Source organism: Tamandua tetradactyla, chromosome 8 (genome assembly GCF_023851605.1).
Source record: "Tamandua tetradactyla isolate mTamTet1 chromosome 8, mTamTet1.pri, whole genome shotgun sequence".
Taxonomy (NCBI): domain Eukaryota; kingdom Metazoa; phylum Chordata; class Mammalia; order Pilosa; family Myrmecophagidae; genus Tamandua; species Tamandua tetradactyla.
The window spans coordinates 94,731,193-94,745,639 of NC_135334.1; the positions used below are offsets into that span (position 1 = coordinate 94,731,193).

The 14,447-nt window shown below is 37.7% G+C and overlaps 1 protein-coding gene across 2 annotated transcripts in view; it reads left to right on the top strand.

Annotated features, from left to right (window-relative positions):
* The window catches only part of ZDHHC13 (zDHHC palmitoyltransferase 13), a 79,839-nt gene extending 68,206 nt beyond the window's left edge, over nucleotides 1-11,633 (top strand). For both annotated transcript variants that reach the window (XM_077114198.1, XM_077114200.1), the window contains exons 16-17: nucleotides 2,243-2,340; nucleotides 11,038-11,633. In XM_077114198.1, coding sequence (XP_076970313.1) covers nucleotides 2,243-2,340; nucleotides 11,038-11,176 — 237 coding nt within the window. In that variant the 3' untranslated portion in view covers nucleotides 11,177-11,633. The remainder of the gene's footprint in view (nucleotides 1-2,242; nucleotides 2,341-11,037) is intronic.
* Nucleotides 11,634-14,447: the final 2,814 nt, after the last annotated feature.

The following is a 14,447-nucleotide window of genomic DNA, read 5'->3' on the forward strand; positions in this document are numbered from 1 at the left end:
ATTGATGGATCGAATTGTCACAGGTCTCCTAATGGGTGACAGAATCAGATCTGGAATCTTAGGTCTTCTGACAGTCCCATTCATACAATTAAATTATATGATATTTAAAGGCATGCATAAACTGTAAAGCATTGTGCAAATGTGAGAATTATTTTCCTTCAGTTTTTTCAGCCTTGTTTGTTATACTTATTGTAGTGCAGTGCTTAAATGAATGGGAGTGGGGAAGAAATGAAAGACAATAACACTAACCAGTGGACATGGTAATTATGTTTCTAGAGAAGGTCATGGCAATGAAAAAGTTCAGTTTCCAGGACAGTAGTCATCTTCAGCTTTCAACTAAATTTCTGTCCCCCTCCTGCTGTCTGTTTTCCCCTACAAGCCTAACCTAATTCTCATTGTTCTTATGGCCTGCTCACACAGAATGGATATCAGTTGACCAATTACTTCAAGATCTCAAGTAATTAGAGCTTTATTCAACAAAAGCAAGATATGTTCTACTTTTACTGGGACCAATTTAAAAAAAAAAGAAAGAAAAAAATGCTAAAGAGAAGAGTTAATTCTGATTGAATTGAGGCTTCTAAACATACATCCTAATCTCCTATCCCTCTAACATCAACAGATACTGGTTGTAATTCAGCATTCATTATTGTTAATTGCTATCATTAATAATACCTAATATTTACATATGCTTTACATTTTCCAAAGCATTTTCACATGTATTTCCTTGCATGCATTTGAGGTGTAAACAGTGAATAATAAAACTAAACTTAAGAGATGCTGAGTGCTTTACTTATAGTCATAGGGCTAGTAAGAGGTAGAATTAGAAGAACCTAAGACTCGAGACATCAATTCTAATTTTCTTCTTTTTGGAAGAAAGTACAAGTATATGAGAACAAGTACAAGTATATGAGAGTATAAGATCCTTTTTTTTTTTAAAGGTTAGTATGTTTGTACTTTTTGAGGTAGGAAAATGGACTCAAAGTTTTGAATAATTTTCAAAAAATTCAAAGGTAAAAATTCTGATTTACCTTTAATTACAGAGCAACCCAGTTGTTTGAAACCTTTTTTTTCCTGTGTGTTCCAGTTAGTCATGGCTTTGAGTGGAGCAAGTCAAACTGAGAGTATAGACTACTGTTAGGAACATGTACTTTAATTTCGCCTTGAGGTTTTGGTCCTTGCTCTGTCACTTTCTAGCTGTGTGGCCTTGGACCAGTTACTTTACCTCTCTAAGCCACTAAGCTAGGTATTTTAAATATATTATCCCAAATCCTTAAAACAATCTGATGAGGATGGTGTGATGGTCTCCATTTTATAGTAAGGAACTTGATGTTTGAGTTGTTTTGAGGATTAAATGAGGAAACTCAGTGAAAGGTAGTAGTTTTAAATGATTTGGGAGCTTTTAAGTTAACCTTAGGTTTTTCCTTCCCCAAATGTATGGATTTAGATGTTACCCCTTTAGATTAATAGACTTTTACTTGGCCATTTTCTTTTTTTTTTTTTTTTTTACAGAGAGAAGGAAGGAAGGATAGAAGGAAGGAAGGAAGGAAGAAAGGGAAACATTTTTAAACATTTTCTTGTTTTATTGTATTCTGTTTCTCCGTTTTTGTTACATGGGCTGGGGCCGGGAATCGAACCGAGGTCCTCCGGCATAGCAGGCAAGCACTTTGCCCACTGAGCCACCGCGGCCCGCCCTACTTGGCCATTTTCAAAGAGATAACACTAAGAGGAACAAACAAGTTGAGATAATTGTACTTATTTGGTCTTATATTGTTTTATTCATCTAAAAATTGTATGCTGAATATATTGAGATTCCAGTCTCATGGCCATAAGCCATGGCTTGCATTGAAAAAGCAATTTCGCACAACTCTTAAGTCAAAATGCACGCTGCTTTTTTTTTTTGACATGGGCAGGCTCCAGGAATGGAACCCAGGTCTCCAGCATGGCAGGCGAGAACTCTGCCTGCTGAGCCACTGTGGCCTGCCTCCCAGTGCTTTCTTGAAGGTTAATTAAAATCAGACAACAGTAACAACAAAGAAGTGCCCAGTAGCTGGATTTACTCAGTAGGGTACAGTTTATAATTGATGAATCTTTGCCTTAGCCATGATCTGGGTAAAAGGGTGGTGGTATTGTATTGTCTTTGAGGAAATACTGAATATTTGCCAGTGTCCTGAGATGCACATCTAGGAGTGATAGAGCCACGGTATACTGGTCTTTTTCATGTGCCTTCAACCTTCTTTTTCAGATTGCTTTTCTGGGCCTGACCTCTCATGAGAGAACCAGTTTGCTGAAGCAAAGCAGACATCTGAAACAAACTTTGTCCCTCAGGAAGACACCATATAAGTAAGTGAAAGCTACTCTAGCCACTAATTACCCCCCACAGCCATACTGGTGTTCTCTAAATTGTTGTCTGGCAGAGTTGAACCAAACCCTTCTTTCTTGGAATCCTCGGTGACAGGGGTCTTAGGATCATTACCAGATGATACCCTATGATCATTAGCCCCAAGGTGGTAAGAATTTACGATTTAGTTTGCTGGGCTCAGCACAAGTAGTGAGTGACTTTGAAGTTTTACCATGGTGAGGAATCACTGCAGTTAGGCCACACAGTCCCAAGGTGTTGTATGTTGTTGTCATGAGGTCAGTGTGAGATAGTTAAGCATGTGGCTGAGAATGCCAGCCACAAGGCTCTCTGTAGAAAGTATTAAATTGTAAGCTCTACCACGATTACATCCTGGCTTTCTATCACCAGTTACTGTTTTATCCCTATGTTTAATGTGTCTACCTGTGTCAGGGAGAAGCTAGTTTTTCAAGTTGGGCTGTTTTCCCCCCAGGGTATTGTTTATGTAAAACCTGTGCTCACTTGAAACTGAGAGCATTTGTAGGAAGGCTGTCATCTTATGATATGAAAGATCAGGCTTTGAAGCTTATCTCCCTACCACATGTATCAGGGTCTTGGAGGCTGCAAGTGCTGTAGAGGTGACCCAGAGCCCTCTAGGGATTTTGAACACTTACCGCATATCTTATGACCAGTCTATTTTAAAGCATACTCATGGTACAAGATGAAACTGTTAGACTGTTAGACAATGAAGTAAGAGATTGGGATATGACTGCTGTGTGTATTTAGAGAGGAGAGAATCTGACTTAATTGGGAAGAAAGATGACTAAAGCAGTGGGGAGTGGGGTGAGATGAAAGCTTATGATGATTGTTTCAGACTGACAGTGATATTAAAGTCCATTTCTCAGTGGTTTAACAAGAGGAATAAATATTTACTTCACTACAGTAAGGAAACCTATGAGATAGAGGTGGAATTTTAAGCCAATCTTTGAAAGATGTGGGGTTGTTCGTGGTGGAGATAGGAGGAAGGGCATTCCATGCCCTGGAGAAGAGTAGGAATAAATGGATAGAGTCAGAAATATGGGAGACATGTGAAAGTAATGGCAACAAGAGCTAGAGGAACTAAAGATAAAGCCATAGAGCTTCCAAAATTCAGCCAAAACCAGAGAATTTTCCTTGTTTGTCCTTTCCTAAGATACTTTTACTTACAAACTACCTCTGAAGCCAGGCATGTAAATTCCCAACATGTCTCACCGCTGGTGCCTCATCAATTCTATATTGTCAGCCTTCTTCCTTGGAAGCTCTTTTCTGATTAGAATCAGTACTTTTCTCAATGCTCTTACTTAACAACAGTGTTGGCATCATAGTCAACTTCATATGGACATGTGATTTTATGTGTGTAGGGGGTTGGGTTAGGCACTTAAAAGAGACAATATATGCATAAAAAGAAACATTCCTTATAATTGGAATAGATAGTAGTACTTTAGGAATTTAATGGAGAAAAAAATGTTGCTGAAGACTGTTGTAATCAGGAAAGCTCCAAAGAGGAGTGGATCTTGACTTGAATCTTGAGAACTGGTAGGATTTACAAGGATAAGGAGATCGTTTTGAGGTAAAGATGGGAAAATGTGTGTCCTAGGAAAGGTGAATGACCCATGCAGTTACGATCTTGGGAAAAATAGAATAGCTGGAGCAGCAGGTTATAAAGATGAGTTTGGGAAGCTAAAACCTGTTGGAGCTTTATTGTGAGGGCCTTAAATACAAAGGTAAGGAATTTGGATTTGAGCCTGTGGATAGAGAAGTATCTTTAAAGGGTTTTTATTAGGAGGTGAGGGGCCACGAATACAGACGTACTTCATTTTATTGCATTTTGCTTTATTGCACTTTACAGATATTGAGGTTTTGTTTTGGTTTTACAAATTGAAGGTTTGTGACAGCCTTGCTTTGAGCAAGTCTGTCGACCCCATTTTTACAACAGCATGTGCTTACTTTGTGTCTCTGTCTCATATTTTGGTAATTCTTACAATTTTTCATACTTTTTCATTATTATGCCTGTTATGGTGATTTGTGGTCTTCAATGTTACTATTGTAATTATTTTAGGGTGCCATGAACCATGCCCATATATGATGGCAAACTGAATTGATAAATGTGTGTTCTAACTGCTCCACCAACTGGCTATTTCCCTGTCTTTCTCTCTTCTCAGGCCTCCCTATTTCTGAGACAAAACAATATTGATATTAGGCCAATTCATAATCCTACAGTGGCCTATAAGTGGTGTTCTAGTGAAAGGAAGAATTTTGTGTCTCTTACTTTAAGTAAAAACCTAGAAATGATTAAGTTTAATGAGGAAGACATGTCAAAAGCTGAGATTGGCTGGAGGCTAGTCCTCTTGAGCCAGTTAGCTAAGTCATGAATGCAAAGAAAAAGTTCTTGAAGGAAAGTAAAAGTGCTTCTCCAGAGATCTAGAAACTGGGGGCCAAGATGGGGGCTTAGCAAGGTGTGGGATTTAGTTCGTCCTCCAGAACAGCTAATAAATAGCCAGGAACAGTACAGAACAACTACTGGGGCCACGGCAGTGATTGGACACATAGCATACCCCAGTCTGGACCAGCTGGACTGGCTGTGAGCCCACCCAGAACCTTGAGCTCCCCAGCCCACTCAACCAGCACCCCTCCCCTCCAGGCTACTTCCCAGAGAGGAAAAGAAAGAGAGTTTACCAGCCAGGGGCTGAGTGCAACCAAATTCCAATTGTGAAATTAATTAATAAATTCTGACTATGAAAAATAGGCCTCCAGCTCAGCTAAACCCTGAGTAAAAGCAGAGGTCGCTGGTTTTTACCCAGGTGCGAGGGGGCAGGGCTCACGGAAAAAGAAAAAAAAAAAAAACAGTTTTTTTCGATTTGAAAAAGTCTGGGCCTTGAAGGAAAGGAGGAGGCATATAGGACCTAGAGAGACACAGAGCAGCGTACCAACTTAAGAACGGAGGTCCTGCTCTGAAAAAGATTTTTCTCTTTCATTTTGGTGACTGTGTTTCTTGCCTGCTCTTTGGATACAGCTGCAAGGCTTCTTGGGCTCCACAGCCCCAGGCATAGGCAGAATTAAGCTTGTTTGAGTGTTTGTCTGGAGCCTCTGCCTTCTCCAGGAGAGGGGTGGGGCCAAGCTCAGGTGGAATCCCTTCCTCAAGGAGTTCAGATCTCAGGGACTGGAAAAGTGGAGCAATTAAAACCAGACTGCAAGCTCTCCTCTGTCTCTATCACGCCCCCTTCAGGGAGAGTCTACTGACGTTAAAGATACTGCATACCTTATGCTGGTGGGACCTGCAGGCAGACAAACGTCACATACTGGGCAGGATAGGAAAAACGGAGAGTCCAGAGGCTTCATAGGAAAGCCTTTCAATCTACTGGGTCTCACCCGCAGGGAAAACTGATACCAGTGACTCTTTCCTCCTGACAGGAGGCCTGGGAAAATCTGGCTGGGGTCTATAATACCTAAGTAGACCCTCCTAAGGGGGGAAAAATAGGCACCATAGAGGCAGGGCAGGAAACAAGAAAACAAGAACTGAAAAATTCTGATCTGTTAAACAAAACCTAGATGTCCAGAATAAGCTGAACTGAATGTCAAAGAACAGATAGACAACAAAGTCATCCAGCAAGAAAATCCTAGGTAAAAAAAGTGAAAACAATCTCCAGAATAAACTATTTAAGGTAATTAAATGCCTTGATGCCAGTAAAAAATAACAAATCATACTAGGAAAATTGAAGCTATGGCCCAGTCAAAGGAACAAACCAACAATTCAGATGAGATACAGGAGTTGAAACAGTTTATTCAGAATCTTCGAACAGACATGGAAAACCTCATCAAAAATCAGATCAGCGAATTGAGGGAGAATATAAAGAAGTCAAGGAATGAACAAAAAGAAGAAATCAAAAGCCTAAACAAACAAATCATTGAACTTATAGGAATGAAAGGCACAGTAGAAGAGATAAAAAAACAGTGGAACCCTACAATATCAGATTTCAAGAGGCAGAAGATAGGATTAGTGAATTGGAGGATGGGACGTCTGAAATCCGACAAGCAAAAGAAAATATAGGGAAAAGTATGGAAAAATATCAGCAGGGACTCAGGGAATTGAATGACAACATGAAGCACACAAATATACATGTTGTGGGTGTCCCAGAAGGAGAAGTGAATGGGAAAAGGAGGAGAAAAATTAATGGGGGAAATTATCACTGAAAATTTCCCAACTCTTATGAAAGACTTAAAACTACAGATCCAAGAAGTGCAGTGTACCCCAAACAGAATAGATCCAAATAGACATACTCTGAGACACTTACTAATTAGAACGTCAGATGTCAAAGAGAAAGAGAGAATCTTGAAAGCAGCAAGAGAAAAGCAATCCATCACATACAAGGGAAGCCCAATAAGACTATATGTGTAGCTTTCTCAGCAGATACCATGGAGGTGAGAAGATAGTGGGATGATATATTTAAATTACTAAAAGGGAAAAACTGCCCACCAAGAATTCTGTATCTAGAAAAATTGTCCTTCAAAAATGAGGGAGAAATTAAAGCATTTTCAGACAAAAAAATCTCTGAGAGAATTTGTGACCAAGAGACTGGCTCTGCAAGGAATACTAAAGAAGAGACAGATATGAAAAGCCAGGAGAGAGAGGTGTGGAGAAAAGTGTATAAAGGAAGACTATGAGTAAAGATAAAAAGAAGGAAAATTAGATAAGGCATATAAAATCCAGAAGGCAAAATAGTAGAAGAAAGTACTACCCATGCAGTAATAACACTGAATGTTAATGGATTAAACTCTCCAATCAAAAGATATAGTCTGGCAGAACGGATTAAAAAACAGAACCCATCTATATGCTGTCTCTACTCAAAGGACATGAGGGCAAGGACACAAATGGACATTTACACACCAATGTTTATAGCAGCATTATTTACAATTACCAAGAGATGGAAGCAGCCAAAATGTCCATCAACATACGGTTGGCTAAACAAACTGTGGCATTTACATAGGATGTAATATTATGAAGACTACTAGTAAAGGTAAAAAGAAGGAAAATTAGATATGACATATAAAATCCAAAAGGCAAAATGGTAGAAGAAAGTACTGCTCGTACTTTCTAATAACACTAAATGTTAATGGATTAAACTTCCCAATCAAAAGACAAAGACTGGCAGAATGGATTAAAAAACAGGACTCATCTATATGCTGTCTACATGAAATGCATCTTAGACCCAAGGATTAAACTTAGTTTGAAAGTGAAAGATTGGGAACAGATATTTCATGCAAATAATAGTCAGAAAAGAGCAGGAGTAGCTATACTAATATCCAACAAATTAGACTTCAAATGTAAAACAGTTAAAAGAGGCAAAGAAGGACACTATGTATTAATAAAAGGAATAATTCAACAAGAAGACATAACAATCATAAATATTTATGCATTGAGCCAGAATGTTCCAAAATACATGAGGCAAACACTGAAAAGAGAAACAGACACATCTACCATAATAGTTGGAGACTTCAGTTCAACACTCTCATCAATGGACAGAACATCTAGACAGAACATAAACAGAGAATTTGAATAATACAATAAATGAGCTAGACTTAACAGACACTTATAGAATGTTACACCCCATAACAGCAGGATATTTTTCTCAAGTGCTCATGGATCATTCTTAAGGAAGACCATATGCTGGGTCACAAAGCAAGTCTCATTAAATTTAAAAAGATTGAAATCATACAAAACACTTTCTCAAATCATAAAGGAATGAAGTTAGAAATCAATAATAGGCATGGTGCCAGAAAATCCACAGCTATATGGAGGTTCAGCAACACACTCTTAAGTAACCAGTGAGTTGAGGAAGAAATTACAAGAGAAATCAGTAAATATCTTGAGGCAAATGAAAATGAAAACACGACATATCAAAATTTATGGGATGCAGCAAAGGCAGTGCTAAGAGGGAAATTTATTGCCCTAAATGCCTGAATCAAAAAAGAAGAAAGGGCAAAAATTGAGAAATTAACTGTCCACTTGGAAGAACTAGAGAAAGAACAGCAAACTAACCCTAAAGCAAGCAAAAGAAAAGAAATAATGAAGATTAGAGCAGAAATAAATGAAATTGAGAACATGAAAACAATCGAGAAAATCAACAAAATCGGAAGTTGATTCTATGAGAAAATCAATAAGATTGATGGACTCTTAGTGAAGTTGACAAAAAGAAGAGAGAGGATGCAAATAAATAAAATCAGAAATGGAAGAGGAGACATAACCACTGACCCCACAGAAATAAAAGGGCTTCTCCAGTGAATGCATAAATAATAAGAAAGCACAACAGCCTTATTGCTGATATGAAGAAAGCAGTAGTGGTCTGGATAGAAGATCAACCAGCCACCACATTCCCTAAGCCAAAGCCTAATCCAGAGCAAGTCCCTAACTCTCTTCAGTTCTCTGAAAGTTGAGAGAGGTGAAGAAGCCACAGAGGAAATGTTTGAAACTAGCAGAGGTTGATTAATGAGGTTGAAGAAAGTGAGACATCTCTATAACATTGAAGTGCAAGGTAAAGCAGCAAGTGCTGATTCAGAAGCTGCAGCAAGTTATCAGAAGATCTGCCCAAGATACTTGATGAAGGTAGCTACCCTAAACAAATTTTCAGTGTAGATGAAACTGTCTTATTTTGGAAGAAGATGCCATTGAGGAGTTACCTAGCTAGAGAAGGGAAGTCATTGCCTGGCTTCAAAGCTTCAGAGGGCAGGCTGACTCTCTTCTTTAGGGACTAATACAGCTGGGGACTTCAAGCTGAAGCCAGTACTTATTTACCATTCTAAAAATTCTAAGACCATTAAGAATTAGCCTAAATTTACTCTGCCTGTTCTTTATAAATGAAACAAAAAAGCCCAGATGACATCAGTTTACAACATGGCTTCCTGAAAATTTTAAGCCTATGGTTGAGCCTTACTCTTTGGTATATGAGAAAAATAGATTTCCTTTCAAAATATTACTGCTCATTGACAATGCACCTGGTCACCCAAGAACTCTGATGGAGATGTTTGAGATGAGTGTTGTTTTCATGCCTGCTAACATAATAACATCCATTCTGCAGCCCATGGATCAAGGAGTAATTTCTACTTTCAAGCCTTATTATTTAAGCCATTTTGTAAGGCTGTGATTGCCATAGATAGTGATTCCTCTGTTGAATCTGGGCAAAGTAAATTAAAAACCTTCTGGAGGGCAGGCCACAGTGGCTCAGCAGGCAGAGCTCTTGCCTGCCATGCTGGAGACCTGGGTTCAATTCCCAGTGCCAGCCCATGTTAAGAAAAAAAAGAAAGAAAAAAAACCTTCTGAAAAGGATTCACCATTCTGGATGCCATCAAAAACATTCATGGTTCATGGGAGGAAGTCAAAATATCAACATTAATAGGAGTCTGGAAGAAGTTGATCCCAATCCTCATGGATGATTTTGAGAAGTTCAAAACTTCATTGGAGAAAGTAACTGCAGATGTGAAAGAAAGAGCAGGAGAATTAGTATTAGAGGTGGAGCCTGAGGATATGACCAAATTGCTGCAAACTCATGATAAAATTTGAACAGATGAGGAGTTGCTTCTTATGGATGAGCAAAGAAAGTGGTTTCTTGAGATGAAATCTACTGGTGAAGATGTTGTGAACATTTTTGAAATAGCTACAAAGGATTTAGATTATATAAACTTAGTTAATAAAGCAGCAGCAGGGTTTGAAAGAATTGTCTCTAATTTTGAAAGTTCTCCTGTGAGTAAAATATTATCAGACAGCACTGCATGCTCCAGAGAAATCATTCTTGAAAGGAAACGTCAATCAATGTAGTAAACTTTTGTCTTTTTAAATTTAAGAAACTACCACAGCCACACCAACCTTTAGCAACCACCAACCCTGCTCAGTCACCAGCCACCAACTTCAAGGCAAGACCCTGCACCAACAAAGATTATGACTTATTGGAGGCTCATATAGTGGTTAGCATTTTTTAGCAATAAAATATTTCTTAATTAAGGTATATACGTATTTTTTTAGACATAACGCTATTGTAGACTTCATAGACTACAGTGTAGTATAAACAATTTTTAAATGTGCTGGGAACCAAATAATTCATATGGCTTGCTTTATAGTGACACTGGTTTTGTGTGGTGGTCTAGAATTGAGCCTGCAAGATCTCCAAGGTATGCCTGTATAGCAGAGTTTTTGGAATACTAAACAGTCTCCAATTCGTAAGATGATTTGGAAGGAATTGATTGAGACAGGGACATCATGTAGAGAGCTACTTAAAAGGTTTAGGAAAAAAATCCTTCTTGTTCATTGCAATTGTTCAGGCCTGAGATAATTAAAGTTTGAACGAGAGCAATGAGAATGGAAAGAAAGAAATGTATTGATGGCAGTGATCATTCCACTGAGTGAGGGACCCAAAATGAAAGGATGATTATTATTAAGTGGCTGAGCAGAAACCAGGGAATCTCAAAATAAGGATTCAGGTCCATAGATGGAATTAAGCTTTGGTTTTCAGGCCCTGTAAGCCTAGGAACTAAATCTGATTCACCTTAGATTCCTGCAGGATTTCCAGTGGATGCTATAAAATGTAGGTTCACAGTGCATGTTTGTGGTTTGAGTGAATGTCGTGAACTAAACAAGAAATATAGTAAGACATGTTCTCTTCTTTTCTTGGCAGCCTTGGATTCACACAGAACCTCGCACATTTCTTTCAGTGTGGCTGTTTCGGCTTGGTGAAGCCCTGCGTGGTAGATTGGACATCACAGTATACCATGGTTTTTCATCCAGCTAAAGAGAAAGTTCTTCGCTCAGTATGATGAATGAACAGCAACCCTAAGCTCTCATTCTCATTTGTTTTTGTTTATATTGATGCCCTGTGGTTCGAAAGTGAAGATCTAGAGTTCACATAAGCCCAAAGGAAAACACAAGTGGTTTTTAAAACCATTTGGTAAAAACAGAAGTTCTCGATAAAGGTATTGCACTTTTTTAGATTTGACAAGATGGACTGTTCCTGAAAGATCTTGACAGATCTCTAAAGTACTTTTATATTTTTTACCAGAAAATGCAAGTTTCTTTTAAAAAAATAGATAATATTCACCAATTATGGATAAAATGGGATATTTTCAAAAGTATTGGCTGTTTCAAAATAATACTTATTCTTTAAACTTGTAATTTTTGATAAATTGTCCTTGTATCTATAAATATGTATAAAATATTTAAATAGATGTATCTGTTTTGCTTTCACACTTAATAAATTTTTTTTTGTAGTTGAGATTTAGTTTGTGACACTTAACGCTTCTAAAATCTTAAATTATGAAAAGAAACAACATAAAGAAACCAAATCACAATTTCAGAAAAGAGTTGAGATCGCTATTAACACTGATAAGCAAAGTTTAATTTAGTTTTCTATCTTAGAAAACTGAACACAGGAAGTCTTAATTATTATTTTTCCTTATACCCACAAAATATTAGACTGGTGTGATTGTAATTACTGTGCTGGAGGAAATGCTAATTCAGCTTTAACTGTTGGATTAACATATATACACCACCAGGCATACCACCTTCCTGCTGAAAACTTTCAGTGAGTTTCCATTGCTTTTAGGGTAAAATTTAAAATTCTCATCATGACCTACAAGTTCTTTTTCTTTACGATTCTCACCCTGATAAGAATGAAACCACGCTTCGTACTCTAACCACATTGCTCAGATCCTCAGGGATCTATTCTCTTTTCTTCTACAGAAGAAAGCATTCTCCTTTCTTCTTCTAAACTAAAGTCTAAAGAAGTTTTATGTCTTCTCCAAGGTCGCATAGATATACTAAGTGGGATAGTCACTTGAGGGTCACATCTCTTAACTACTACTGCATTCCAGTGCTTCTAGTTGATACTTAACATGGAAAATACATTTCATTCATTTTTCAATTATTCCATAAATATTTATTGTGCACCATGCTAGGTTTTGTGAGCCATAAGATATTTGATAGGGTGTATTAGTTATGGAGCTTACTGCCAAGAAGGGAAGCTAAGATAAACTATAGTTTAAGGTAGAAAATATTGAAAGTCTTATCAGGGATACACATATAATGTTGTTTAGAGGTTGAGGAAATTCTTGGCGGGTATGATCAAGATGTGCTTGTGGAGAATATGGCATTAAGAAGGATTTCAATGATATTTAGTTTGGAGTTCTGGAGTTGGAAAAGAAAAACTTATGTGGAGAGAACCACAAAAGTAAAAAGCAAAGTTGATAAAGCCTAACATACGTCTAGAACAATGATAGGCTGGGTCTATAGGGTGTTTGAAGTGGAGAGCTTGGTTAATAAGTTGGAAAAGTGGATTGGGTCCACATCACCCAAGGTCTTGAATATTAGACTAAGGAGCTATAAGATTAAAGTGAGTACTAAGAAGCTATTTCTTTGCTCCTCTGTTACTGGAAGTCCTTGAAAAAGTTTGTGTAGTCAATATCTCTGGTGCCTTTCTTCCAGCTCTTTTAACTGTACTGCAATCAGATTTTTATGCTCAGCACTCCATGGAAGCTGCTATTGTCAAGCACGCCATTGCCCTCCATGTTGCTAAATTCAGTGCTCAGCTCTGAGTCCTCGCTTTACTTAACCTACTGATAACATATGAGAAGGTTGGTCATTTCTCTTCCTTAATGCATTTTCTTCACTTGGCCTCCAGAAGACCACACTCCTCAGTTTTTTTCCTAATCTCATTGGTTGCTCCTTCAAAGCATTTGCTATTTTTCCTCCCCTACCTTTTATTGTTGGAGGTATCCCAATGCCTAGTTCTTGATCTTGCTCTTCTCTCACTTCCTTTCCTTAATAATCTCATCCAGTTGCATGGTGGTATATACCAGGCATATACCAAACCCCCCAGATTTTTAATCTCTAGTCTAGACAACTCTCCGCTTATATATATATATATATATATATACAACACCTCCACTTGAAAAAAAAACTTTCAGCCTTCTCCTTATCAATTGATAAGTAACTCCATCCTTTCAGTCACTTAGTTCAAAACCTTAGACTCTTTTCTTTTATTCCTTTTTTTAAATTGAATAGGTTGTTGATTTTTTTTATTAGATAAATTATAGTTTTATGGGAATATCATGCATGAAAAGCAGAGTCCCCATATATCAGCTTATTATTAACATCTTTCATAGTATGGTACGTTTGTTACAATTCATGGAAGAGCATTTTTTATAATTGTACTATAAACTATAGTCCATCCTTTATAATTGGGTTCATTGTTTGTGTTGTACAGTCCTATGTTTTTAAAAATTTTCATTCTAGTAACATGTATACAACCTGAAATGTCCCCTTTTAATCATATTCAAATGTATAATTCAGTGCTATTGATTATTTTTGCAATGTGCTACCATCACCACCATCTATTACCAAAACTCCGTCAACCCAGATAGAAATTTTATACAATTTAAGCGTTAACTCCTCACTTCCTATCACCACCCCATCCTCTGGTAACTTATGTTCAAGATTCTCACTCTTTGAGTGTGCTTATTCTAGTTATTTCATATCAGTGAGATCATACAATATTTGTCCTTTTGTTTCTGGCTTATTTCACTCAACACGTTGTCTTCAAGGTTCATCTAAGTTGTCACATATATCAGTACCTCATTACTTTTTATGGCTGAATAGTATTCCATTGTGTGTATATACTCCATTTTGTTCATCCATTTATCAGTTGATGGACAGCTGGGTTGCTTCCATTTTTTGGAAATTGTGAATAGTGCCACTGTGAATATTGGTGTGCAAATGTTTTTAACTTCCTGCTTTCACTTCTTTGGGGTATATACCTAGAAGTGGGGATTGCTGGGTATTGTAGTTTGCTAGCTTTCGGAATGCTATATACCGGAAACAGAATGGCTTTTAAAAGGGGGAATTTATTAAGTTTCGAGTTTACAGCTCTAAACCCATGATAATGTCCAAATTAAAGCAGGGCTATAGAAATGTCCAATCTAAGGCATCCAGGTAAAGATACCTTGGTTCAAGAAGGCTGATGACATGCAGGAGGCATGTGGCGAACGTAGTGATGTCTGCTAGCTTTCTCATCAGGCTTCTTGTTTCATCAAG